The sequence below is a fragment of the Bombyx mandarina genome, chromosome 22 (genome assembly GCF_030267445.1).
Source record: "Bombyx mandarina strain Sakado chromosome 22, ASM3026744v2".
NCBI lineage: Eukaryota > Metazoa > Arthropoda > Insecta > Lepidoptera > Bombycidae > Bombyx > Bombyx mandarina.
In genome coordinates, this window is record NC_143228.1 from 3823699 (window position 1) to 3851502 (window position 27804).

The 27804-nt window shown below is 36.3% G+C and overlaps 3 protein-coding genes across 7 annotated transcripts in view; 2 read left to right on the top strand and 1 right to left on the bottom strand.

Moving 5' to 3' along the window:
* Positions 1 to 12659, top strand: part of LOC114252921 (uncharacterized) — a 67193-nt gene extending 54534 nt beyond the window's left edge. For all 3 annotated transcript variants that reach the window (XM_028187616.2, XM_089736793.1, XM_089736792.1), the window contains 11 exons: positions 1787 to 1937; positions 4476 to 4631; positions 5155 to 5346; positions 6074 to 6343; positions 6689 to 6806; positions 7159 to 7333; positions 8035 to 8158; positions 8789 to 8953; positions 9341 to 9461; positions 10657 to 10940; positions 11631 to 12659. In XM_028187616.2, the coding sequence (XP_028043417.2) occupies positions 1787 to 1937; positions 4476 to 4631; positions 5155 to 5346; positions 6074 to 6343; positions 6689 to 6806; positions 7159 to 7333; positions 8035 to 8158; positions 8789 to 8953; positions 9341 to 9461; positions 10657 to 10940; positions 11631 to 11888 (2014 nt within the window). In that variant the 3' untranslated portion in view covers positions 11889 to 12659. The remainder of the gene's footprint in view (positions 1 to 1786; positions 1938 to 4475; positions 4632 to 5154; positions 5347 to 6073; positions 6344 to 6688; positions 6807 to 7158; positions 7334 to 8034; positions 8159 to 8788; positions 8954 to 9340; positions 9462 to 10656; positions 10941 to 11630) is intronic.
* Positions 12660 to 13831: 1172 nt separating this feature from the next.
* LOC114252632 (spermatogenesis-associated protein 6) lies at positions 13832 to 24833 on the bottom strand. 3 transcript variants are annotated; one of them, XM_028187205.2, is made up of 7 exons: positions 24709 to 24833; positions 19979 to 20162; positions 19015 to 19184; positions 18169 to 18323; positions 17250 to 17384; positions 15514 to 15654; positions 13832 to 14373 (listed from the first exon to the last, which is right to left on the bottom strand). In XM_028187205.2, exons 2-7 carry the CDS (start codon positions 20076 to 20078, stop codon positions 14166 to 14168), a joined length of 909 nt encoding a protein of 302 aa, XP_028043006.2. In that variant the 5' UTR covers positions 20079 to 20162; positions 24709 to 24833; the 3' UTR covers positions 13832 to 14165. The 3 variants fall into 3 exon arrangements, with proteins under 3 accessions (XP_028043006.2, XP_028042997.2, XP_089592931.1); XM_028187196.2 differs by lacking the exon at positions 24709 to 24833 and adding an exon at positions 20778 to 21254; XM_089736805.1 differs by lacking the exons at positions 15514 to 15654; positions 24709 to 24833 and adding an exon at positions 20778 to 21307.
* Positions 24724 to 26548, top strand: phr6-4 ((6-4)-photolyase). Its single transcript, XM_028187184.2, has 2 exons — positions 24724 to 24862; positions 25060 to 26548. The coding sequence occupies exons 1-2, from the start codon at positions 24776 to 24778 to the stop codon at positions 26476 to 26478; spliced, it is 1506 nt and encodes a 501-aa protein (XP_028042985.2). The 5' UTR covers positions 24724 to 24775; the 3' UTR covers positions 26479 to 26548.
* Positions 26549 to 27804: the final 1256 nt, after the last annotated feature.

The window sequence follows — 27804 nt, forward strand, 5'->3', positions numbered from 1 at the left end:
AGGCCGACATATCGTTTTCTCGAATTAAAACTGTATAATCTCAAAATTTACTAATTTTATAGGAGAGTGTTTTAAAGGTTTAACATGTAATGTTTTTAATATTAAGCATATTTGCAAAATTTATTTTTATTTTTTTACCAGTTACACTATCCGTCTCTTAAAGTAAGATAAAACTATATAATAATTTTGTTAATAGTAGTCAAAACATAGTTAAACTAAAAAAAAAACTAAACTATGCTATTTTGACAGTATTTGTGAGAAAAATACTGGTGATACCAAATGTTTTCGCATATTAACTCAATTTCGAATATTTTTGGAAATTGTACACTTTTAATGCGAAAAGACGATATGACGTTGTGCCATTTCATTATTTAAAAAACACGACGTTGTAAGACGTTGGTCACGCAAACGTGTTAAATTTATATAATAATATTGCTTTCGATATACAGTATTTAAATTATTTCAGTTATTTATCTGTTAGCTTTATTTGAAAAGAGCGGCTGTGAAATGAATATGCTAAAACGGCATCCACCTAATAAAGTGAAACAAATGTAGAAGTATGATTTATAAAGTAACAAATTCTCACGCCGATTTTGGTCAACGCACACATTTGAAACGTTCAGCTAAAACAAGGCTGTGCAGAATTTTACGCATCGCAGTTACATTGTTCTGATATATCGACCGCGACGGAAGGCCGGTCATTTTTGTATATATTTTTTTCATAACGAAATTCAGGTTAAATTATTTGACGAAAAACGACTGAATCTTGTTAGAATAAAGCTTAGTGGAATTGTGACGGTGGACAAAAAATGTACTCCTTCTGCGGTGGTACCGTGAATTTGTGTTTTATTGTATTGTCTGTGTGTGTTAAATAAGGTCAAGGCCGGGGATAACTAAAGCTTAATAGGTGATGAACACAACCTCCTTACACCGGAAATTATGGAAATTTTATCTTTTTCATTCGACTGTTACCTACAATACAAAAAGATATACCGCATATTGTGTAATAATGACCAAGATATAAAGATCTTTAATAGGACTATAATAGGCCGTCTATTGGTTAAAATTAAATCAAATGCCTTGACCAGTTTAAATCATCATCATCATCATCATCATTCTCCTGCTCAGTCACCTGTTGTCAGCGCAACATGTTTTCTCTTTCCATACTCCACTATCATATACCATTTTTTCGCTCACTCCCCTCATACACATATCGTCTTTCACGCAATCATTTCATTTTTTCTCAGGTCTACCTCTTCTTCTAAAGCCTTCCACATTCATAGTTAAAACTCTCTTAATACGTCTTTCATACGCCACTTTAATGGTCCAACAAGCTGATCCATGCCAGATAAATTTAACCTAAGCATTGACCAATTTAAACAGCAGTATTTAAAAAAAACACAATTGTTTTTAAGCTACAACATTATTTGTTTATAAATTAGACTTATGGAGTGATTGCAGTAGTTTTTCAATTACAACTGATTGTAATAGAAATAATTCAATATGCAATTTCGAAAAGGGCACATCACTGAAAATGTAAAATGTTCAGGAAATGAAAAAAAAACTGATTATTTTCTAAAGCAGTGTAAAATTTAAAATATTAACATTTGAGATAACTATTGTTAATTAGCAATTGAAAATTACTGGAATTATTGTAAAATGGGTAGGTAAGCCTCAAAACTACATGTATATGAAAAAACGTATTTGACAAAATATGCGACATGTGCCCTTTTCTTTATTGCATATTCAATTGTGATTGTAATGGTAACGCTTCTGTTTTGAACAGTTATCTGCTGCCGTCTTCTCACCTCGGTGGAAGGATGTCGAAGGCCGGTAGTCACATGTCGGTAGCGCACTCCAGGAAGCACTCCACGCTAAGGCCCGGAGATCAACTCGACGGATATGCACATTCAGCGTACATTTACCCTAATTATTACGTAAGTAATAGTACGTAAGTATATATTTAATGAATAACTATTTGCGTTTAAAAAAAAAATAACATACAACATTTGAAATCAAAACTTTTAAAATTTATTAAAACACTTTTCTGTGTACCGTAAAATGGGGGAATTGGGACACTCTTTAAGTTCGACATTGATTTTTGTCGTTTTTCGGAGATCGTAATGGTTCCGGAGGCTTAAATTTTTATATACGATGCGTTATTAAAGGATAGTTCATTACAAAATAAACACAAAAATTTAAAAAACTAGCTTGACCCGATTCACCTTGGCTTTGGGGTGAATCAGGTTACGTATGGGGACAATAGAGTTTTTTGATGGGGCTGGCACTATTTAATTGTTAGGTGGGTACCTAACTTTAGGTAATTAGCTTTTTAATATCTTTAATGAGTTAAAAAACTTTGATGACTAAATTAAACTATAATAATATTCTTAAACACTAAATAAAAGTCATTTTCAGTGCAACAAAGTTATATTTCTAACAACCCAACAAAAGTATTGTGACATCCCAGATTTCTCCCTATTCTACCTCTAGTCCCTATTCTCCCCAATCTACTGTATTTGACTTTTCGTTTATCTTCGTAATGTCATAATCAATTTGCGTATGGATTACTGTGGTGCACTGCAACTTGGTCTTTGCTTGTATCTGGCTAAGTAAGGATGTAGCATACTTCATGCCTTCTAGTAAGCGTCCTAAAAGTCACCTAAAGTATTCATGGGAGAATGAATAGCAACGGTTCCGAGTTACAACGGTTGTACGGTATGAGAGCTAAAACATTCTGCCATCGTGTAGGCTGGGTAGAATAGCACTACATGCCTTCTAGTCGTCTTAAAAGGCGCCTAAGGGATTCATCAGAGAATAGACAGCAATGGTTCCGAGTTACTGCGCTTGAGCGGTATCAGATTTACAGCATACTGCAATCGTATAGGCTGGTCGTAAGGGTCTGTACTGCCATGCAAACCGTTACTGCCGTGATACAGACGTGCATATGAATTTGAAAAATGAAACACTCGATGTAACACAAATAAAATTTCGACTTCATATCTTAGCGTGGGTAGCGGCATTTGCGCTGAAATATCTATCTCACGTAGTGGGACCAGAGCTGGTTTATCATAGTAATAGTAAATACAATGCCTGGTGCTAAGTTTTACTGGTAGTAGGACCTCTTGTGGGTCCGCACGGGTACGCACCACTGCCCCGCCTATTTCTGCCGTGAAGCAGTGATGCGCTTCGGTTTGATGGGTGGGCAGCCGTTGTAACTATACTGAGACCTTAGAACTTATATCTCAAGGTGTATGGCTCATTTACACTGTAGATGTCTTTGGGCTCCAGTAACCACTTAACACCAGGTGGGCTGTGAGCTCGTTCACACATCTAAGCAATAAACTGGTTACTAGAGCCGATAGGCGTCAACAACATAAATGCCGTTACCGACCTAGAGACACGAGTTCTAAATATCAGTTCCATAACGCAGCGGTTGCCTCACTCTTTAAGCCAGAACGCGTTAATGCTTTACGATATAAATAGACAAGGTGGTGGTAGCTGTACCCGTGCGGGATTACAAGAAACCAGTAAATTTGCCATTACCGAAGTATGTATATGTTACCGGAATTGTATGAAATCAAGGAATTGTATACAAATCCTAGGAAATGTGTACAATTCCGATACTATTTAGGAAATGTATAAAATATTGTTTGAAAAACTATTTAATGTATAGATATCCTAGGAAATGTATAAATTTCCTCGGAATTGTATATAATTCCAATATCGTATTAGGAAATGTATAAAGTAAATGCTTTCTGTAATAAAACACGTTGTTAATAATATTTTTTTATTATAACACTATTGAGACAATCGGGTAACAGTCATACCGTAAAATAATAATAATATGTTCATATTATCTTACTAATTAAACCTTCTAAAATCAACTATCTATTAACTTTTAACGTATCACAAAATCAACTTATATTTATTCTTATAAAATCAAATTTTCATTTGGCAAGTAATCAGTCTGATAATTAAGTAATTATAAATGTCAAAGTATAAAAGTAAATCTTTATATTATAATACTTTGTCAGTCCATATAGCTATTTATTTTTGCAGGGTAAGCTCGAATGGCATTTGGAAGTACATAATACTTTATTTTTAAAACCCAGACATCTTGATGTAGCATAGTTTTTCTTGCAAAGGCACTTCTTAAATCCCTGGCCGGTTCCAGTGGATTGCAAGTTGGCAACTGACCGTAGTGCAAGACTCGTCCCGCTGTCCCCGCTAGGTTATATATAATCTTACTCTATGGTCCCCGCGTACCCACCAATATCTTAAATGTTTTACATTTCCGATTGCTATTTAGGAAATGTATAGATTTCCTAGGAAATGTGTAATGTGTAAGTATAATATAATTTATTTCACACATTTCCGTGCGATTTTAGGAATTACATACATTTCCTAGGAATTGTATACAATGACGGATTACATACATTTCCGGTAACATATAAACAAATCTTAATTCACAGGTGAACAGTTTAGAAATAACGTCACCGGAAAACAAATCAACGCTCGTGGTGTCAGGGTTGAGTTTCGAAGTGAAGTGTGGCGAGATTCTCGCAGTGCTGGCGACCGCTCAGCATGAGGCGACGGGACTATTGGACGTTCTAGCTGGAGTTCGGAAGGTAATATTCCATTTTTACAATAAATTCAATTAACGTGGCAAATTGTTAAAAGTATTTTTTAAGATTTAATCTCGCGTTATATCCAGCGTTTTCGTTGGCATATAAATATAGTGCAAACCACCGCATTAAAAAGCCATATTAGTGATGGTTAATATTTTAAAGGTACTAGGCATTAAAATGTAACCTATATGTAACCTGTAAGCTTTAAATATAGGTTTTTAACTTCAAATTCAATTTTGTAAGCATGTAAATGTGATGTTTGTCATAAAGATTTATAGCTGGAGACTTCATTTATGTACATATAATAAATAATATTATAAGTTACGGAAACAAACACACAAATACTAATACTAAATATACTTACCTATCGATGATATCTTGGCTTGGGCCCGTACCATCGATCTCCCAGTTACTAATGTGAACGAGATAATCAAATAGGATAAATAAAATAATAATAAATGAGGAGAAATCACGCACCGCTTTGGTCGATTATTTAGGTTGATTATTTCCAATGTTGTCACAGAAACTATCCGGCGATATAGTGATCAATGGGCAGCCTGTAGCTTCGTCTACGCTTAGGAAAGTGGTAGCATACGTGAGGAATGACACCGCGCTGTGCCCCGCCATGTCAGTGGAGCACACGTTGAGGTTTCATGCCGCATTGAGGAAGCCCAGGAACACGCATAGTCACGTTAAAATGGGTGACCGTGATCGGGTAAGTAATGTTTTTCCGACATCTTTGAAGTTGACAACAAAATACACACATATTTTCAGGGGAGCTCATAACATATCTTTATCGGAGCGCCTGGATTTAATGTGAATTCCACTTGAGACCTTGAAATATGAGGGCTGTTCAATCAAACAACGAACTTAAAATCCATTTTTAAGTTAAACTATTATTATCTGTTAAGTTAATAATGTTATTATTGATTTATTAAACTAGCTTTTTTTAAGTATAAAAATATCCCTCTGGAATATTTCTTTTTATGGTGAAAGCTATAGTCCTATATCTTTTTTTTCACAACAACATGTTTACACAACACCCCCGACAACATGTGAGCAAAATTTAACGATTGTCAATTCTGTAGTTGCGACATGAAAACGTTACAACAAAACTTACGTTTGCATTTATCGTAAGTATTTTTGAGCGGTAACACTGTAGGATTTGGAAAGGATTTGGAAGAATTTCAATGCGTCCGTTTTGAATCTCTTTGATCGAGTGGTCTTTTTATATATTTGTTTCTTTGTTATTAATAAATTTAAAGTTTACGTGCATGTTGGATCTGTTCGTAACAAGATTTGGGTATCCATTGCATCAGAAGAATAACGATTTTTTTTATATATATATTTTTTTTGTATTTCGCATAAGATTATTATATTAAGAGTCTATAGCTTATCTGCCTGTGTAAACACACTAATTAATACTAGATTAATAATTCCAGATAAATCTTCTGATAGAAGAGCTTGGTTTAGAACAAGTCAGGGACACGAATGTTGGGCGATTGACTCGTTCGGAGATCCGTAGGCTGAATGTTGCGTGTCAACTACTTTTGGATATGGCTATCCTTATCTTAGACCAGCCTACGAAAGAGATGGACATATTTGACACGTTCTTCTTGGTGGAGTATCTTCGGAACTGGGCCAGCACTGGTCGTGTCGTGATCATGTCGTTACATCCACCTACGTATGAGATTTTTGCCATGTTGACTAAAGTAAGTTTCATTTATCTTTTTATGTTAACATCGTCAAAAATTAATGTTATTGTTCGTGAAATTCAGGCGAGTTTAGGGTTTGATGTTAGTGGTTACCATGCCGTATGGACGTGAGGAATGTCAAGAGTGCCTCGAAATCGCTGCATACCGCTGAAGTCATTCAAACCTCTTTTAAAAAGACATACCATGTCACGCTGTGATCATCGCAGATGAAAGTTTATAAGAGAGTTGGATGTTAAATAGCAAAAATATTCTCTGGATACACTGGACGAACACGGTGGTTCCGGGAAATACGGATGAAATCTACTCCGGTTCTTGTTATTTAAATGGTTTTTCGTATTACAGGTTGTATTAATATCAGCAGGTCGAACAATGTTCAGCGGTTACAGACGGGATATGTTGCCATATTTCTCATCCATCGATTATCCCTGCCCTGCCTTCAAGAACCCATCGGACTATTATTGTAAGTAGCTGGAAGTTCTCTATGTCTCTCTCTTTCTCTTATCTCTCTTTCTGTGACATCTGTGGAGGGTGTTAGCATAGAACGATGATAGATCGTTCATCTTTTGTTTTAAGCGATTTTATGACCTGGTAACTTTTTTTTTATTGCCCTTGTAGGCAGACGAGCATACGGCCCACCTGATGGTGAGTGGTTACCGTCGCCCATGTACTTCAGCAATGCTAGGGGCAGAACCAAGCCGCTGCCTACCGATATTTAACTAAGACCTTTAGATCAAGAGATCATTCATCTTTTTGCAACTCTTACGCCAAAGATAGAATATATTTAAGAAAATAATAAGCAATCTTTGTGTTAGTGGACCTGGTGACCTTGGACGAGTTGTCAGCGGCGGCGCTGCTCGAGTCCTCGGGCCGCATCGAGGCGCTGAGCGCTGCCCGGCCCGCCACTCGCGCCGCCCCGCCCCCCGCCGCGCCCCTCCCCGCGCCCCGACACCCGCCCGCGCCGCACGTGCAGATACTCGCACTACTGCAGTACGTACGCTATTACCTATACCTTTCATCACCTCGTTGCTGTACTGCTATACTATAAAATGTAATCTATATTGTGTTACATATAGGAGTGATATAGGCATTGCTTGATAATATAAGTTTGAAACGATAACATTTGGACCGTCTCAACACTCATCCGAGCAATGACATCGACTTTATGGATAAAAAAGTCTCGTTCATTCCAAAAGTCACTATCGTTGTTGATACTATGCCAAAAACTATACCCAAATTCTTCAAAGCGCACAAAGCTTCAGTTTAGTACAAAGCAATGCAAAGTGTTTGCATTATTTTTTTCCTACCTATTCGCTGGTAGCCTAACAGGCTATTCCAACTAGAAATACCACGCAGGAATACACTATTCACCAACCCCGAACGGGTAGCTTAGCTCCCTTACTCAACCTGAGAGAATTTGCAAACAACTGGCCCTAACAAGAGCAGTCTTCTCAGACACACTGAGAAGAATCAGGGAGAAACTCAATAGGAACGCCTGCATCCGAACGTATTCAACAGCAATAAGTGTACAAAAATTCTGACATTGGGCATTCTTTATTTAGTAAAAATCAAGTTTGAGATCATAAACCCTGATACTCATTTGTTTTGACATAGGTACAATTAAAATTATTTAAGAAAATTAAAAGTTTTAGGTATTAATTTGCCATATTTTTGTTAACATTTGATTTCAGAAAAACTTTAGTATTCACTCAAGTTTCGACATTATCGAATATCATCACGCGAGTCCTCATAGCTGCTATTATATCTATTATCACCGGAACCATCTTCTGGGACCTGCCATCCACCGACCCTAAGGTACACGTTTTCACATGAATATAAACCCTAATGCAGAGCGTTTGCATGCTTTTTAGAATAGAAGAAACTAATTCTTGTAAAGTTGAGTTGGTTAAAAATGAAGTCGCGATTGCGTATCGAGGCCGACACAATATGCCAAGTGATATTTACTCGTGTGACTTTATTGAAGTGAAATTTCTTTAGGCGCGTTGAGAGTAAAATTTACCTTGCTACAAATTCGTTACGGCTAGAGAGAAAAGATACAATTTAGGACGAGCGAGAGTGAGAAAACAGATTGAGCGTCTTGCGAACCGTTCGACCGTCGAGAGTGAGAAGTCAAAGCCAGCTAGGCCCTTTCTCTTATACACAGCATTTCCTATTACAAGAGAAATTTGATTTAAGGATAAACAATTAAAAAAACCACAACACTACACACACCCGCAAAAGAAGTTTCACTTCTTTCACGTGCACCAAGTTGAATGCGCGCCATTTTTTTGCCATTGACGAGTTTTTTACATATTATCATGTATTTAAAGAATATTAAAAAAAATTAATAGAAACAAAATTTCATGTTGAATTTATTGTAATTGTAATGGTATTGTATTATTGTAAAGTTTTGAGGTTAAAGTTAATTTGACACTTTCTTGACAGTTAACACAGAACGACAGAATAGGATTTCACTACACGGTGATGTGTTTGTCTGCTTGGCCGGTGTTGCTGTGGCTCGGCGCCAGAGAGGCCAGCTCGATGAGGAAGCACGTAGAGAGAGATATCGCTGTAGGACTTTACTCCAGGACCGTGTTTATATTATACGACGTAAGTTTTTTTTATTATTAGTTTATTTAAAAAAAGAATTGCTTAGATGGATCGACGAGTTCACAACTCACCTGGGATGTAGTGGTGTTTGACAAGAGACCTTCAGACATGAGTTTTAAGTCTCGATTTTCACAGTAGAACGGTTTCAAACCCAAACGCATTACTGTATCAAGACAAAAATATGTCAGGAGGTTGTACTTACTCACGCGGGCTCACAAGACGCCCTACCACCAGTAATCCTTTTTTATTTTAATCTGTCAGTTAGTAACTATGTTGTGTATTAAACAACCTCTGTTGCTAAAGTGCCACAAAAAAAAAGTTGATCATACAATTTAAGTCTGCAATATCAGAAATGTATTTTAAGATTTTATCGTTGCTTTTTTCTAGCAATTTATCGAAGTACTTTCAGCGATATTGACCTGGCTAGCATACTTGGTCCCGAGTTATGCTATGTCGGGGCTGTATGCACCAACACCAGGTGCCTTCGACGCCTTCTATATCTATTTAGGTTTGTATCATAAGCAATTTATTTCCGAGTTTTTACTTAGTAGTCACTGAAGTGTTTGATTACATATGTATTATATACAATTATAAGCTATTGACGAAATTGAAACTATATAGTACCACTGTTACCGTTGTCAAATTACATACAGGGTGTGACAAAAGCTGAGTTCAATCCAGAAACAGCAGAAAGGTGTTTTATTAAATTAGAGCAAAGATATTGAAGCAAAGATAATTGAGGACCTAAGTCTAAAGCATATTAGGCCTTACAATCTATATTATTTTCCCTAGAAAAAGTAATAATAAAAAAATACATTTTAAGTGGAATAACTTGTGATATATATTATCTTAAAGTCATGGTATTATACGCGGCTGTCATAGAAAATTTAGTTTAAAACATCAGGAGGTAATAACCCTTTTTTTTAAATTGTTCACAGAACCGCTTGCACTAATTTTTAGTAGTATTCTTTCTCTGTTTTCTTACGATGCAAAGACATGATTAAAACTACTTTTACAGTTGACCGAGTCACTTGTTGTGGCCACAAAACTTTTAAAGTATTTGGAACTACGGTATAAATATAAAAAAAAGTAATAAGCGCTAAATAGAAACGTAAAAATACTGTTAATAATATATTTTGTGAATTCAATTTATAATATTATCTTCAGTTTAAACAGAGAATTACACGAATTTATTAACTTCGATACAGAATGATACCCTCATGAATTGAAAATTTTGAAACACCCTATATGTAAGCTGATATGTATTTTTTTTTTATTTTTTTATTGCCTTTGTAGGTAGACGGGCATACGGTCCACCTAATGGTGAGTGGTTACCGTCGCCCATGGACTTCAGCAATGCCAGCCAAGCCGCTGCCTACCTATTCATATTTAATTTGCTGTTATAATCCTAGAAAGATTCGAAAGCTCGTTAAAAATATAGGTTGTCTGTAGTCGGTTTACGGACGTTAGTTTTACGTGGTAACGTCATTAGCAGAACTATTCGAACTGCTAGCTCTGACGACACGCGAGAAGGGATATAAATGTGTCACAAGCCAACGCTTGGGCCGATCGTGCCTCTTTATCCCTTGCACGCTCAGTCCCAGGCGGAACGTGACACTTTTTCGTACGTGCAGCCGGTAATCATCGAAGTATAAGACTTTATCGCGTCAACAAAATCGAATAATCCTTATCCAATATTTTAGGATGCATGGTGTTATTTTTCATCAACATCCAAATGGTGTGTCGAGCAACGATATTCCTGGTACCGATGGAGAAGACAGCCTCAGTGATATCTGGCGTATGTCTCTTGCTCGGCACCTTGGTGAACGGCGTGATGATACAGCAGGCGGATCTGCCTTATTACGTGAAATGGCTGCAATACGTGTCTCCGTCGAGGTGGACGATACCGGAGATATTGAGGAGGGAACTAAGCGAAACGGTGTTGAGGAACAGCATCAGTAAAGATCTCAGATGTACCAATAAACAGGTGAGATTTTATTTACTTAAAAACTCTTAAAAATGGGATATAGCGGTGCCAATGATATAATTATTGACGATGAGATATAATCATTGAGGCAATGAAAAAGTATATATGGTTAATATTACTAAGTTATAGCTATAGTTTAAAAAATATATATATATCCAGAATTTAGAATACTTACCGCACTATCGATTCAGCTATACAACGAATTAGTATCTTCATAATTAAAGCTATCCCTGTATGACGTAACGTTAGTCACATTAACTTGATCTGTAATGCAGTTGCTTTGTTATGAGGCTGCGTCAAACAGCCATGACAGGTATGAGTAAACTTACTTGTACATTTTACAAGTCAGTACAGTTTCAATTGCTCCTTGTAAGGGCATAGCATACACGAAGCTACTTTAGTACCGTGCCGAGTGTAACGGGAATCCACTTCTTCATGCAAGCCTTAAAAATAGACCACAGACACAGCCCACTGAGTTTCTCGCCGGATCTTCTCAGTGGGTCGCGTTTCCGATAACGTGGTAGATTCTGCGAAGCACGGCTCTTGCTAGGGTTCGTGTTAGCAACGTCATCAGGTTTGAGTCCCGCGAGCTCACCTACTAGTTCAGTGAATCTAGAATAACCTCTCGAGGTTACTAGTATAAGTAGGGAAAAAAGAAGTCTTAAATGAATCTTAAACGAAATATTGCAGAGGCCGTATCCCGATATAATAGTACAATCGCCGTGTCCGCCGCCGAATGGAACTCAGGTGCTCTCCAACTACGGGTACCTTCGCGCGGACAACCTCTGGGAGCAAACGGACGACAGATTCCTAATCGCGCTGACCGTATTCTACGCGGTGTTCTCGCTGATTGCGATAATCGCTTTTGTCGCCGACTGTCCCAGTTATAGAAGAAGCAAAGAACGGAACAGTATGAAAGGACACAAGGTAACAGTTAACACTCCATGAGGGTACTTACTTAACTAGGAGCGCTCATTCGAAATAGCAAAATTGTATAACAAACATTTGCGATATATTGAGGGTTAGGAGACCGCTTCTGAAAACGAAGACCGACGATAGTACTAATGACACCTTTGATGATGGAGTTATTTAGACAAATGTTATAAATAAGTATTGTGCGATCGCGCGAGTATGCGCCGCGCCCTTACGTTCGTTGATCCGAGCATCAGCTGTTTTTGATTTTGTGTTTCATTGCTGGTTTTTTTTTAGTAAAGTAATGTATTTTTTATGAAACTATCGTTTCATTTAGCTGTACTAATATTATGGAGCGTAAATAATGCTAATATAACGTTATAAAAATATGTTTTTTTTTAAATTAATTAGTATTATCTTTAATTAATTAGTATTATCGTCTGACTTCGTTTTCTATAGCGATCTCCTAACACCCAGTATACTCAAGCAAAATTAAATATACAGGGTTACTAATAGTGAGTTAGATCGCCCGTCATCTGATTCGTATTTGTGTTACATTGCGTGCAATGCAAAACATTAGGTATTAAAAAAGAAAAATAAAAACTATTTTGGTTTAAGGAACGATTCCAAACGATTTCTTGTATGTGATTGAAACCCACAAATCAATACCGAATCATAAAAGTACTATTTTGCAATACTTACGATGTTAAATACAAAAAACTTTCGTCTATGATAATTTGTCCATCACGTAAATTCATTTAGAATAAAAATAAAATTGTTAAGAGACAAAATAAAAAAAAACAAAAATGTACAAAATAGTAAGCGATCACGATAAACAATTAATATTAGTTATTATCGAAATGCATTTTATTTTATTGTATTAATGTAAGCTCGCAAATACACCTAAGTATTTGATGGCATGCCAGTGGCGGTATTCTGAAAGCCATCGATAACTATACAACTATGATTAAAGTACATTATCACAATTAGATTTAGTGTACCTATATTACTTTAACACGCTTTTAATATCTTGATGTATTTCTATCTATTTATATAATCGAATATTTCACAACGTATTTTTCACTAACTTTACGAAGTCCCATTAGCTTTAAAATTGGTCCACGTCTCAATTATCGATGACGATACAACAATTACTTTGGCCTGATACACTGATCAGGATAAAAAGGGATTAAAGCGTGTTTGTTTTTTTAAATTTTTAAACTACCCGCATATATTCATTCTTCATTAAGTTTCGTTTTTGAAACTATTTCTATTGAATACTTCTTTACCTTTCTTTTTCTACCTCTTTGTGTATAGAAAAGTAGTCTGAGGTATCTTATATATTAGTTAGGACGATAAATATTTTTTTTATGAAACTGTGTACCCTTCCCTTATACTCAGTAGGAACTTAATTGAAGTTATGCTTAAAATGTGATTCGATTAATCGAAAGATCTACCGATATAAAGTGAAACGATTAATTTTAATTGCGTTTTGAGAAAAAAATAACGTATTTTTATATATTTTATAAAACAAATCTAGTTTTAATGATCTATTGTTATTATAAGTTAAAAAAGTATTCGATTACCATTATGATTTGCATTTCGTTTTTAATTATTGAAAATAATGGAAAAGAAATATGGTATAACTTGTTTTCGTATACTAAAACATATTATTAGTATCAAAAAATTCCAATAACTTTGATTATAAATTAGACTTCATTTATAATTTATCGAATTACTAAACGTTAGTATTTTAATGTAGAAACCCTTAGTTGAACATTGAAACCAGTTGTATTTATTGACGAAAAGTAAAAAAAATAATATTAACACTTTATTGTGAACTGATCTTTATAATATATTAATTAAAAATAAAGAATTTAGTATTTAGAAAGTGGAGCCATATCACTTAATTATAAAGTGTAATTTTAAGTTACCCGTTATAAAATTATAAGATGATAATAAATGAAATACATGTAATATATTTTTAGTTGTTTTATTTCATGATCAACATAATTATTTTAAATATTAAATTAATATTAATAAACAATAGACAAAAAACATTTTTCAGAACAATATAATAATTTATTACATTACAATTTAATATTCAACATAAATAGACTCAGAACTAGATTTAAAATAAAAATTGTAGATGTTTTTGTAAATTATTACAGATTATAGTGCATTTTATATTTTAATACTATATAATTTGGGGCAAGACAAATACTTAAAGTGTATCTAAATTCGTGGTCCTAAAACATTTTGATTACAACAACAACAAATTTCTTTTGATGAATCTAAACGGGAACATAGTCATCAACTTTTCAAACCACCCTCCGAGTGAAACAGCTCGTGATAGCGCCGACATATTTCACAGACGCACGGAGTCAATTTACCTACGACGTTCGTTTTGTTGAGCGTCTCCCTACGCGTTGACTTGCAGGGCTCGAGGTCGATATAGCGACTCTCTAATATTAACTTTTGTATTCTGTCCGAGCTTATGTTGTCCGTTTCGCTGTGCGTCCTGCAGATTAAACTTGAAATATGAGAAAAACGGTTGATAAATGTAGCAGTTAGTTAATAGGTTTAATTCACATTTCGAGTAAGTTTTTCGTTTAGATATTCCGTGCCTATGACATGGGGGATCGTATCGCCATTTTACAGTTGAATGTTTTTTTGAATTATCATTTACTGAGCTCACAGTATCTCTGTAAAATGATATAAGTCTGCCGTTGTGCGCGCATCACGGTATAACTACTTGAATCTTATCTAAGAGAAAATTATAGATATCTAGAATTTAAAAAAATATATATTAAAGTTTATAAGTGCGTTACTAGTTTTCCGGGTCGGGCTATGGTTATAAGTACGATTTTTTTAAATTTTGTTATTATATTTTTAATATAAACATTTCTTTCTGCACCCGAAGTCCACATGATTGGAGACACGCGCATGACTATGTTACTAATAATCTTATTTATGTCGATTTCTTTGATATTCGATGAACCCCAACCCTAAGACGTGAGTAACGGTAGCAAAGATTCCTCCTTAATTTTTAGACATTACTTCCGGCCCTCCGATTCTCGTCTTAAATACTTTTTAGGTCGTGTTGAAAGCATCCCACAGTTACGCACCCTCTTGCGTCTAAGGTGAGCGACAAAATTTGAATTACGTCTATCAGTTACTGAGAATACTTGTTTTTTAAGGGATTTTATGACCTGGTATCTAAGACCTTTAGGTCAAGTCTTATTTCAATTTTAATGAAAACTGCACTATATAAAAAATGTTAATATGAAGTGAAATGAAGCTAATTAATATGAAACATGGCATGAAATGAAATTAAATTAAATGAGATGAGATGATATGGGATGAAATATAATCTCAGTAAAATGGTGGTCATTTACTGAGACTTTTTGTAGGATCCTGAGAAGTTACGTCCAGCAGCTTTATTTTATTTTCCCACATTTGTGCACTTTCACAGATACTAAACAGTTAATAAACCACCGTTATTACACATGTAAGCCTGAAGAAACACTAAATAGACAAAATAAAACAAATCACACAACTTCACTCCTCGCGTTGCCGCCAAACAGTCTACTGAAAATACGTTTGCTTATGGCATTGATAAAAGGTATTAAATTAAAAAACGAGTGCAGGGTATTGTAACCTTTCGGTTTGGTCACAATCATCGCGCCGCACGTCGCGGTCGCGTGTGACTTGCGCCACACTGTACACGCTGTAGGGGGCAGGCCGCGCGCCCCTAGCGGCCCGCCCGCGCGACACTGACGTCCGGGATTTAGACATTGGACTATAATAGAGAAAAGGAATTTGTTTTTCTCCGTAATGTTATGTCCCTAAGAGTAGCGTCATCTGCCTTCAAATATCAGAAACGAATATAAAAAAAGACTAGTAATATCGAGAACGCTCGAGATGTGTAACGCCATCTATTATCAAATAACAGAAACATAATATATCGTAACGCCTAATACCACTGGGAATGTTCTCGATAAATGTAGCTTGTCGTGTCGACTCTAAAAGTGTTGCAGAGATGACACAAAGGCAGTTATTAAGATCACCTGAAGCGAAGGGGGAAGAGTGAAGGAATTGTGAAGTGTGTCTTAAGTGTTCCAAGTGTTAAATAGAGTTTTAAATTGTACTTCGGTGAAGGTTTAGTTATCTCGATCCCAAGCGCGTAAACGAGCATACGGCCCACCTGATGGTGAGTGGTTACCGTCGCCCATGGACTTCAGCAATGGCAGGGGCAGAGCCAAGCCGCTGCCTAACGCTTAATAATCTCCACAAGCCTCGTTTGAAGAAGGACATGTCATAGCGCTCGGGAAATACCGTGGAGGGGAGCTCATTCCATAGCCGGATGGTACGTGGCAAAAAAGATCTCTGGAAACGCACTGTGGGTGACCGCAGTGGCTCCAGGTAGTATGGATGAACTCTACTCTGGTGGCGGGCGGTGCGATGGTAATGATGATTAGTGTGTGTATGTTAGTAATTTTCATGGACTATTGACTTTAAAAATCAATAAACATAAATTGAGATTATATTAATGTGTAACATTTATATGTAACTGTACATTTAATTTAGTATGGTTTAAGTTTTCTTTTACTTATATGTATTAATACTTGCATGCTTATTTGTTTTTATCTAGTGATTCAAGTTGGTTTTTATTGGTGGGTAATTAAATTGGCTTTTATTTTTATATTTGTAGTTGTTTAACTCTATTAAGTTAAGCTGTTAGCCCTTCATGTAATAAATAAATAAATTAATAATATGGAATGTTCAGATTAATTTCAAAATTTTCATACACATCAAGTACCGATGGCAAGCAATACTATGACTTCGCTCTAATATCCTGACCAAGTATCAACTGAATAAAAAATTGGATGAAACTAATTGTTACTATTTAATGTATGCTATTTAAGCGTGTCTTTTTTATGTTTTTAAACTATAACACATATTTATTTTGCTATTGCTTGTCAGCTGCAACTTACAAATCAACTAAACAATACATTTTGTAGTATTATTTAGGGTTGCCGAGCAGTATCGAACATTAACCAAACAAACCTGTGATTGAGGCGTCCCTGTTTTCGATCGTAACATTTTTCTTTAAATGTTTAGATGTGGGAAACCGATGTTGCCTATTGTCATGTCATATGTATGTTGCAAAGTTGGAACACATTTTGAATCACGTAAAACCCTTTTGATCGTAGAAAGGAAGTCATGTTGTTGAAAAGATTTGAAATATCAAGGGATATGAAGTGGAATGTTTATTAGTCGAATGTGTTATAAGTCTTAATGTTAGGGCTATAGCTCAACCTTAGCTCCGAGTTAGATTGAGCTAAGCCCAGGTTTCAATATCACGACCGACATAGGCGACAAAAGCACACTTACTTGGGACATCGGCATGTGCTATTTAGTTCTGCTGCGACAGGAGTTAGGCTACAACAAGATCTGGACCCCCCAGATCTTGATCTCGATCTGGATCTGGATGCGGATCTCTTGCAAGGACTGGTGCCGCACTTTTTTCTAAAAAAAAACATGAGAAATATACAAAATTTTAGGGTATGTCTTCAAAACTTCTATACCTACTTTTACTTCTCCAAAGCACTATTTGTAGTCGAGTAATGCTTTTTGAGCGAAAAATAGTTCTCAGACGGTAAATAGGCCATAAATGTGACCCTATATCCTAGAGATATGTTTCTCTTTTTAGTGTCGCCTTCTTGTTTCGTCGAGTTTCAAATCGCAAAACAACTTATGTAGTTTTCACTTCAAACATTTTATTCTAACGAAGGCCTTATGAGATTTACTTTAATTATACACTACTACTGCGCTGGCGCTATGACCCCGAAGTGAGTCTCCGACAATAAACGCGGCCATTCATTCCGGCGCTGCGCAACACCTTGCCAGTCCGACACTTGGAGCTCACGTAAGTTTCCTTTCACAGCGTCACAACCACCCTATCACATCCACGTTACTGGTGGTAGGGCCTCTTGTGAGTCCGCGCGGGTAGGTACCATCACCCCACCTATTTCTGCCGTGAAGCAGTTATGCGTTTCGATTTGAAGGTTGGGGCAGCTGTTATAACTATACTGAGACCTTAGAACTTAAATCTCAAGGTGGGTGGCACATTTACTTTGTAGATGTCTATGTGCTCCAGTAACCACTTAATACCAGGTGGGCTGTGAGCTCGTCCAACCATCTAGGCAATAACAAAAAAAAAAAACCACCCTGAAATTATAGGTGGTAATTTATTACAATCATTGGAATCATTTTAAATATTCGCTATAGAAATAAGTACGAGTTCGATTACCTATGGTATTTGGCGGAGTGACAAACAGTCTTCTGTCTGGAGGAATCGTTATCGCAGTGGCAGGGGGTCTGCTTGAAGTGACCGACGCACGACTGATTCCAGACTTCGTCTATGCGAACTTTCGTGGCGATCTCGATTTTCGGCGACAGGATACCCTGGGAAACGAAATCTACTGAGCATAGTTTAACTGAATGACATATGGCACGTAAAGATTTACATTGGTCCGTGTTAGTTTCGCTTTGTTATTCGCAAACGTACGTATGTAATGTTCAAGCTTTCGCGTGGGAATAAAGCTTATTCAAAATGCACGTAGATGCTATCCGTGAAATTGGGGAATAAGGTTGCGACATATACATACCCACTTACATCCCTTCATTAAAAAGCGACATGCAAGTTTTCAACTTTTCAAAATGAATTAATTGAATACGTAATTGAGTTATTAGCACTTCCGAGGAGATGCAGTTCCAGTTAGAGTTGATGATATTATTACAGCGGTACGAGTAACGCCACCTGTTATCGAATAGCGAAAACGGATATCGAAACGACTAGTATTATTGGGAATATTCTGGAAAATTGTAGACATGTCGTGCAACTATAAAAGCGTTGCAAAGACGACACAAAGGCAGTCAGTAATAATTTTTCTATTCGAAGGAAAACATAAAGGGGATCGCCTGAAGGAAAGCAAAAAAATGAATTGTGATATCGGACTCCACCTTTAAGTGTCGTAATAATTATCAGTTTTAAGTTATTTTTCGGTGGAAAATTATTATTTATCCCGAGCCCAAGATTGTAACAGTACATTTTATATCAAGGCAAAACTGAACTGTAAAAGCATGTATGTCTCACAGGAAAATCTTTAGATCTTCTCATTAGCAGATCCACTCCGTCATTAGAGCACATGTTCGGCGGGAAAAGCACATCATTCAGCGCGCCAAGGTACTGGGCGAGGATTGTGCATTCATTGGACACACAGTCTTCTGACCACTGCACCAGCTCGCAATAAATAGTTTCGTCCTCTGAAAGTTAAATGGAAATTTCAACATCGGATTTTATCTTAATAAAGTATCAAAGCCAATTTGCCAAATTTTTAACACCATTGTTTATGTTTGTTTGTATTTAATGGAATGTTTGAACGTTATTTTCAAAGTTTTCAACATACGATTATCTTTAAAATTTGCACACGCATCAAGGACCAATGACAGTACAATAATTTCATGATTTCGATTTATTGTATCCAAAGTCGATTGTTTAAGTGAAACTTCTTTGGCGCGTTGAGGGTAAAATTTAACTGGCGACAGATTCGTTACAGCTAGAGAGAAAATATATAAATTAGGACGAGCGAGAATGAGAAAATAGACACGGCATCTCGCGAACCACTCGACCTTGGAAAGAGGGAGAAAGTAAGCTAAGTCGTTTCTCTTATACAGATTCTGTTTACGGGCGTAGGCCCCTAGATGGCTTTTCATTAGTTTGTCATAGCTCCTGTAGATGGCAATAACACATTAACTATCTTATATTTTATTTTAATGAAGGATCTATAATATATACATTTATTTTATAGGATATATATTTATATAATTTTTTTTTATAAAGATATACATTTTTTAGAGGTTGTTTCTCTTCTACACAGCATTCCTTATTACAAGAGAAATTTGACTTAAGGATGAAAAATGAAGAAAACCCGCAACACTACACACCACAAAAGAAGTTCCACTTCTTTCATGTGAGTTGCACATGCACCATTTCTTAACAGTTACAGTTTTCGACTTGATATATATATCCTTTATGATACAGCCTGTATAAAACTTACTCAATAGACAACAAATATTGTTCAAAGCACAAGTCTCTTGGAATCTTTTACGAAAGTAGAACACATCTTTGAACGTCAAAGGAAAAATAGGAGGCAGCATACATGTTTGATAACTGGTGCCAAGTGCATAAACTGATAATGAAACTCTACCATCTTGACATAGCCACACACCAGGACATGAGACCTGTAAAATTCAATAAACATTAATTACTACCTAACATATTTAACTAGAAAGTACTTTAACTGACAGACGTTTTCATGTTTTTCAAATTTACATGATATTAAAGTGGAAATATTTTAGTAATTATATAAGTATGAATCTAAAACCTAAACTAATATACTATGTAACATGCTTAAATATATACCTTTACATATACATTCTTAGATATTAAACACCCAAACACAAAACCAACAAATCTAATCACAGGAATGTTTTGCCCTAAGTAGGATTGAACCAACAACACTTACTCCACCAAGTGTGAGGTTGGCTCCAAAATGTACTCAGTACTAGATAGACCTTGAGTACAGAAAAACGATAAGGCATATCAAATATTTACAAATTGAAACATTTTCATCTTTACAAATGGTATCCAGTATACCATAGATACTGAAATGATTTATACAAATAAAAGCTATCGCGATAAAACACTTTACATAAGGTAATGTGCCTAATATAATGTTACATATTTGATTATTAAATACATTCAAATTTTCGACCAATTTTATTAAGCAACAATATGTATTTACAAATTTAATAGGTGAATATATGTACTGTTATAATAATTAGATACTCTCTTACCCTCTGTATTTCTATTTCAACTGTTAATTCTATGATTTTCGGCATATTGATAGCTTCTATTTTTCACTGACATTATAGGAATGAAATCTTGTATTCGAGTACTGACAGTAAATACTTAGGTAGTAATTTATTTGAATAAAATTCTACATATCATTTCTAGACCGATTAAAACACATAATCGAAATAAAAATGCTTGGTTTATTAAAAAATATTACAATGAGATATGTTTTCGCAAACCTATCTAATTTAAATTATGTTTAAATATTCAAATTGGGTAGCTAAGGTCCAATATTTATATTTAGTTGAAAGTTAGAGACATCCTGACACTAAAGTATTTGGAATTTGAATGTTTATGTCAGTTATGTTTATGTCATTGAAAATACTCTCATTATTAATTTTATTTAAATTACACTTCTTTACACTTCCAAAACATTTGGATATTTTGTTGTTTTGTTTTCATTTCATGATTTTTTTAACGATTTTATAGTGTGGTAACAAGCTCTTTATGCCATTATTTTAAGGAATTTTATGACCTGGTAACTAAGATCTTTGAGTCATGTCTTATTTTAATTTATGTTCTTATTTTTATGAAAAATAATAATATGAAATGAAATGAAGATGATTAATTTGAGACGTTAATCAACTGGGATGAACTTAAATGAAATGATATGGGATGAAATATAATCTCAGTAAAATGGTGGTTATTTAGTACTGAGATTTTCTCAGTGGACTTTTTGGAGAATCCCGAGAAGTTACGTCCAGCGGCTTTGTTTCATTTTCCCACATTTGTGCATTTTCACAGATATTAAACAGTTAATAAACCACCGTTATTACACATTTAAACCTGAAGAAACACTAAATATACATAATAAAACAAATCACATAACTTCATTCCGTGCGTTCCCACCAAAAAGTCTCTTTAAGCCATCAATTCGAACGAAGTTTTATGATTGTATTATTTTTGTATTAGATTTGTATTATTTTGTTAATTTAGTGGTTCTTCGGGTTTAAGCGTAATACCGGTTACTCACATTCGCACGAATACGCAAACCCACAAGTGTAAGACGACATTTGCAAATGATTATGCAAAGTTTTTGCTGAATTCGCGGTCTTCCAAGCTATGTCGGTTTTTTAACAGACATCAAAGCGCGCGAACCGCGATCCTTCGCGTAGTCTCCCACACATTCGTGTGACCAGTTGCGCCCACGATTGCGAAGGCAACGGACGTTTCGCTATTTACATAGATCGTGACGTCTACTGTGTAGCGTATCTTCATCAAAAGAAATCCCATCAAAACAGCATGGCTGTTAATGATGTCTGGGAAAGAATTCAAAACACTTTCTCTTCAATATTCTATTGACGAATTAAAAAGGAGGAGAAAGTCGTGAGACATTCGTAAACAAGTGTAGGAGGAAGCGCAAACGGGTTCGCTAATTGAGTACCGAACCTATTTGCACAGCCGCTAAGTTTGCGAATGAATGTCTGACGGCCCTTCACATGCGCGCGTACACAATTCGTACAATGTACAAATGTTCGCGCGCATGTGAGTGGCTGGCATAATAATGGTAGCTTATGAAATGTTTGTGGGAACCTTAGTGCACTAGCCTGGAAAAATAAAACAAAGTCGCTGGACGTCAATCAATATCCACTATTTTACTGGGCTTTCATATCGTCTCATCTTGTTTCATTTCAATTCATTTCATCTAATTATATATGCAAATAAATTAAGTTCATCTCATTTCACTTCATGCACTTTTTCATGTGTGTCGGTTTTGAACAATTAATGGAGATTTTTATAAACTCGGTATTGGCAACGATGGCAATGCGTTCGCCAGAAGTCAATTGCCATCCTTCAAAATAAGAAGGAAGAAAAGACAGACCATAGATAATACATCAAAAACAAAAACAAATATGTAGGTGCGTATTAAAGATGGGTTAATACCGATATTTATCAATATTAGCGAATACTAATATATTCATGATGTAATATTATAATACCTTAACGAATACGTGAATATCCTGATATCTTAATATACTTCGATAAAACGGGTAAACGATTTAAACTTAATACGGTATTCGTGAAATAAGTTAATGATTATTAATACACTTAATACGGTATTCGTACCGTATTAATTTTAACTCGTTTATCCGTTTTATCGAAGTATATTAAGATATCAGGATATTCACGTATTAGTTAAGGTATTATATATACAAAAATGAAATGCTGTTAGTTAGTCTCGCTAAAACTCGAGAACGGCTGGACCGAATTTGGCTAATTTTGGTCTTGAATTGTTTGTAGAAGTCCAGAGAAGGCTTAAAAGTTAAAATAAATATGAAAATGCTCGGAATGAAATAAAAATAACAATTTTGTTTTTCCTTTGATATCCCCCCGTCGGACGGATTCCTTTTGTTTGTTTTAAGTTTATTTCATACAAAAGCTTAGGTCTTTTATTTATCGATTGAGGCACTACCAAGTCTGCCGGGTCAGCTATTTAATAATATAAATAGTATATTGTATCTAGGAATTTGACTTCACACTAAATATTTTACAAGTAATATTATGTACATTAAAATTAATATTATTATTAAATCAGAATTTGGTCAACATTGTACATTAATATAAACAACAAGTTAATAATATTATTTATTTGTTATTGGTGCATAAAAATATCAGCTTTTTTACTTTTTCTACCGAAAGCCTGTTACGTCGGTCAGAAATAAGTTTATAAATTTTGAAATTTTTTTTTTTAATTTTTTTCAAAAATCCTCTCACATGGTACTGAGGTGGCTAGTGGGTACACAACATCTATAATATTATAATCCACGAACCGTTTGTTTAGAAAGTCATTTCGATTCAAATCAAAGTTCATAAAAAAAAAATCAAAAAAATCAAACTTTTATTTAAATTTTGAGAAGTCCGTAGAAGATAATTAAATACCACCACAAAAATATATTGTCATCATAATTTATTACGTAAAAACACTTAATTTAGTTGTGGCAGTATTACATTTTGTGTAAAAAAAATTTAATTTATGAAATTGGTAAACAATGTCAACTACCGTACCTACTTTCGTTTTTCAAATCATCGTTTTAAAACCAACTAATTCAAAGGAAACAGAAAATAAAATTAAAATAATGAAAATAAAGCTCACCGATTTTATTCCAATAAATGTAAAATGCACTATTTTGCCTTGAGTAGAATCTTTAGTTGAATCAAGAAATGAAGGTTCAAACATTAAAAAGTAATGCATTTAAAAATTCCCACTAGCATCTTTGACATGTAAAAAGTTGAATTAAAAAATAGTCCTTATACTCATAATGATATGTACTTATTTTCATTGCTCAATATGTAAACATGTAGTTTATCTCACTTACTCTTAGCGCATGCAGTATTGTTATGAATGTGATAGACAGATATCCGCGAGACACGTACGGCGTATGCCAGTATATTTTCGAGTGATAGATACAACCCGACCGATGTGAGTTGTCTAATATTATGAATAGAGTAATACGGAATATTAGCATATCAGAATTCGACGGATTACCGATACACGAATACAAGCTGTATTACGAATATCATAATGAATACTAATATATCGGTCTCACCCTTAGTGCGTATTACGTAGGTACCTACCTACCTACTTAACCTAAAATAAAATAAATCCAAGATATATGTACCATAGATTATACACTTAATATATGATATGTACCGTATGTACTTAGGTACCTACTTACCTTTATGTAGTAGGTACCTCATGCATTTAATAAAAAATAGAATTTGTATTATCAATGACCCTTGATTGGTACATACATATAAACAAAATTCCATTTAAACCCTTCATGTAAACAGAATACTCATATTACGTAACTACGTAATTACCTACATCATTATTTATAGTACACACTACACAGCAAGATTTGAAATAGTTACCTACAAAACAAGAACCTTTCATTTGTTTCTGCAAAATTAATAATACTTCACTCTTTAAAAGAGTAAAATGTCCAAAACCCCAACGGTTATTCATTGGTTTCGCTTAGATTTACGTATTCATGATAACCTTGCCCTTCGCAATGCTATAAATGAAGTAAGTTAATTTCAGTTTCAAATATTATATTTTCCTTCATGATGCTCTTATTCTTTAAGCAATATTTCATGAAGTACTAACGTTTAAATAAGTAGAAATTTACTGCAATTTTTCCAATTTCGCATTATTGTAGTATTGAACTACTGATAGTACGTTAAGTAGAACATCAGTAACAAATATTTATTTTCAACTTTCAGGCAGAAAATAGAAAACATTTGCTCAGACCAATTTATTTTTTAGATCCAAACATTAATGATAAAGTAGGCATAAATAGATTGCGGTTTTTGTTACAAAGCTTAGAAGATTTAGATAACAATTTAAAGAAATTAAACACTTGTCTGTATGTTTTGAGAGGAAAAGCTGTGGATCTATTGCCTAAGTTATTTGATGACTGGCAAGTAAAATATTTAACATGTCAAGTGGATATAGATCCTGAGTTTGTACAACAGGATGAATACATTGAAGACATTGCTGAGAAGAAAGGTGTATTCATTAACAAGAGAGTACAGCATACAGTTTATGATGTACATAAAGTTTTGAGAGAGAACAATGGAGCTGTACCACTCACATATCAAAAGTTTCTTTCATTAGTAAAGAGCATTAATGTAAAGGAACCAATAGAAATATCTAATGTCTTATCAAGCCACTGCAAGCCAATTGATATACAATCCGAAAACTATAGTATACCCAATTTGAAGGAATTACAAATTGATGAAGAAACATTAGCACCTGTGAAATATCATGGTGGTGAAACAGAAGCTCTTAAACGTTTGAATTTATACATGTCTAAAAAAGAATGGGTTTGTAAATTTGAAAAACCAAATTCATCTCCAAATAGTATTGAACCAAGCACAACAGTACTCAGTCCATATATTAGTCATGGTTGCTTATCAGCAAAACTATTTTATCATAAACTCAAAGAGGTGGAAAATGGTAAACAACACACCTTGCCACCAGTATCTCTGATGGGACAATTAATGTGGCGAGAATTTTATTATACAGCAGGAACTGGTGTAGCCAATTTTGACAAAATGGTTGGTAATGCTATTTGCATTCAAATACCTTGGAGAAAAAATGACGCCTTCTTAAAAGCCTGGGCAGAAGGTAAAACTGGTTACCCATTTGTTGATGCAATCATGAGGCAACTGAAACAAGAAGGTTGGATCCATCATTTAGCTAGACACATGGTGGCTTGCTTCTTAACCCGAGGTGATCTCTGGATATCATGGGAAGAAGGAGCTAAAATATTTGAAGATTATCTACTTGATTATGACTGGTCATTGAATGCTGGTAATTGGATGTGGTTGTCAGCTTCTGCATTCTTTTACAAATATTTCAGAGTTTATAGTCCAGTGGCATTTGGTCAGAAAACTGATAAAGAGGGAGTTTACATTAAGAAGTATGTACCTGAATTAAAGAAGTATCCACGAGAATATATATATGAACCATGGAAAGCACCTCAGTCAATTCAAAGAAATGCAGGATGTATTATAGGAGAACACTATCCTAAACGAATAGTCAACCATGATACAATACATAAAGAGAATATACAGAAAATGGCAACTGCATATAAACTGAATAGGGAAAAGAAAGCAGTAAAGAGACCAAGATCTTAATTTAGTATGATCTGATTGTTTAATAAGGAATAAGATCTTATTTTGTTAAGTAATAAATAATTTTTTTTTTTTTTTTTTTTTTTTTTTCGGGCCGAGGGCCGAACCTCCTACGAGGTCCCCGCGCCTAGGGGGCGCGCGGGGTATGTGAGACTCTACGATCTGCAGGTGTTGAGAGCAGACCGCGGGCCCAAGGAATTTAGGGCCCACCCACTAAACGACTCCCCTGCACTCTTACACCCGGCGTCCGATCTCCGTCCGGGGTCAAAACCCGGTCAGAGTAGGGGGGTTCCCGCGGTCAACACTACAACCAGACACGCGGCGCCACCCCGAGGTCGCCCGACCGACGGGTCGTCGAGGCGATAGTCGACGACCAACGACGTCAGTCTCCGCGGTACGGCGGCCCTTCAGGCCGCCCGGGCGATGCCGCTGGTGTTCCGGGATACCCCGCTGGGCCAGAACCAGCCTGCCGGGTCGGAACGCGATACACCGCCGACCGGGTTGCTCTTCCACAGTATGTTCGGCGACGACAGCGACGACGAAAATGCGGGCCGCATCGCAGTCCGCAGCCGCCGACGCGTCGTCCCGTCCTCCTGGTGCCAGCGCGCTAGAGTGACGGTAGCGTGCGGCGCAGTCTCAACCCCCTTAGGTCGCCCCGTGACCATCACCGGGAGGAGACTGCCTTCTCATAGGGGCCGGAGCTGGACAAACGCCCTCCTCCGACCCCCGGCTCGACGGCGGCGGCACGGCGCCGAGAGGGAGGAAGAGTTCTCCCTCTCCCGTTCCGCCGCCTCCTTCTGCGAGATGGTGGACTCGCAAAAGTCGAGCATCGCCTGCCAGGACTCATCGCTGCCGAGCATCGCAGCCACGACGGTCGGAAGCGACAAGTCCGGTCCTATTTTTGCAACGAGGACGCGGCGCTGCTCCGCGAAAGCGGGGCAGCACGCGAGCGTGTGCTCCGCCGTGTCCTCGTTGCAGCCACTGCAATGGTGGCACTTCGGCATCGGCTCCCTCCGGGCGACGAGGTGCAGGTAGCGACCGAAACAGCCGTGTCCCGTGAGCACCTGCGTCGCTCGGAAGGTGAGACGTCCTCGGTCGCGATTCACCCAGTCCTAGAGGACCGGGCGGATCGCCTCGACGGTCCGTCGCCCGTAGGCGGGGTCCGCCAGGCGGCGAGACCACGCCTCGAGCACGGCACGCCGAGATTGAAGCTTCCGCGCTCGAACTTCCGCCGCGCCGGGACGCGGCTCCCCCCTGGAGCGGAGATCACATCGCCACGCGTAATCCGCAGCGAGCGCCTCCGCTTCCAGGTCCCAGGGAGGCGTCCCG

Excerpts from the sequence above, each read along its gene's own strand:
- LOC114252632 (XM_028187196.2), bottom strand. The coding sequence starts at position 20,822 with ATGCCGAAAATCATAGAATTAACAGTTGAAATAGAAATACAGAGG. Across the intron at positions 18,324-19,014 it reads GAAGATCTAAAGATTTTCCT|GGTATCCTGTCGCCGAAAAT; the intron begins GTGAGACATACA and ends TTCGTTTCCCAG. Across the intron at positions 15,655-17,249 it reads AGCACATGCCGATGTCCCAA|TCCAATGTCTAAATCCCGGA; the intron begins GTAAGTGTGCTT and ends TCTCTATTATAG.
- phr6-4 (XM_028187184.2), top strand. The coding sequence starts at position 24,776 with ATGTCCAAAACCCCAACGGTTATTCATTGGTTTCGCTTAGATTTACGT. Across the intron at positions 24,863-25,059 it reads TTCGCAATGCTATAAATGAA|GCAGAAAATAGAAAACATTT; the intron begins GTAAGTTAATTT and ends TTCAACTTTCAG.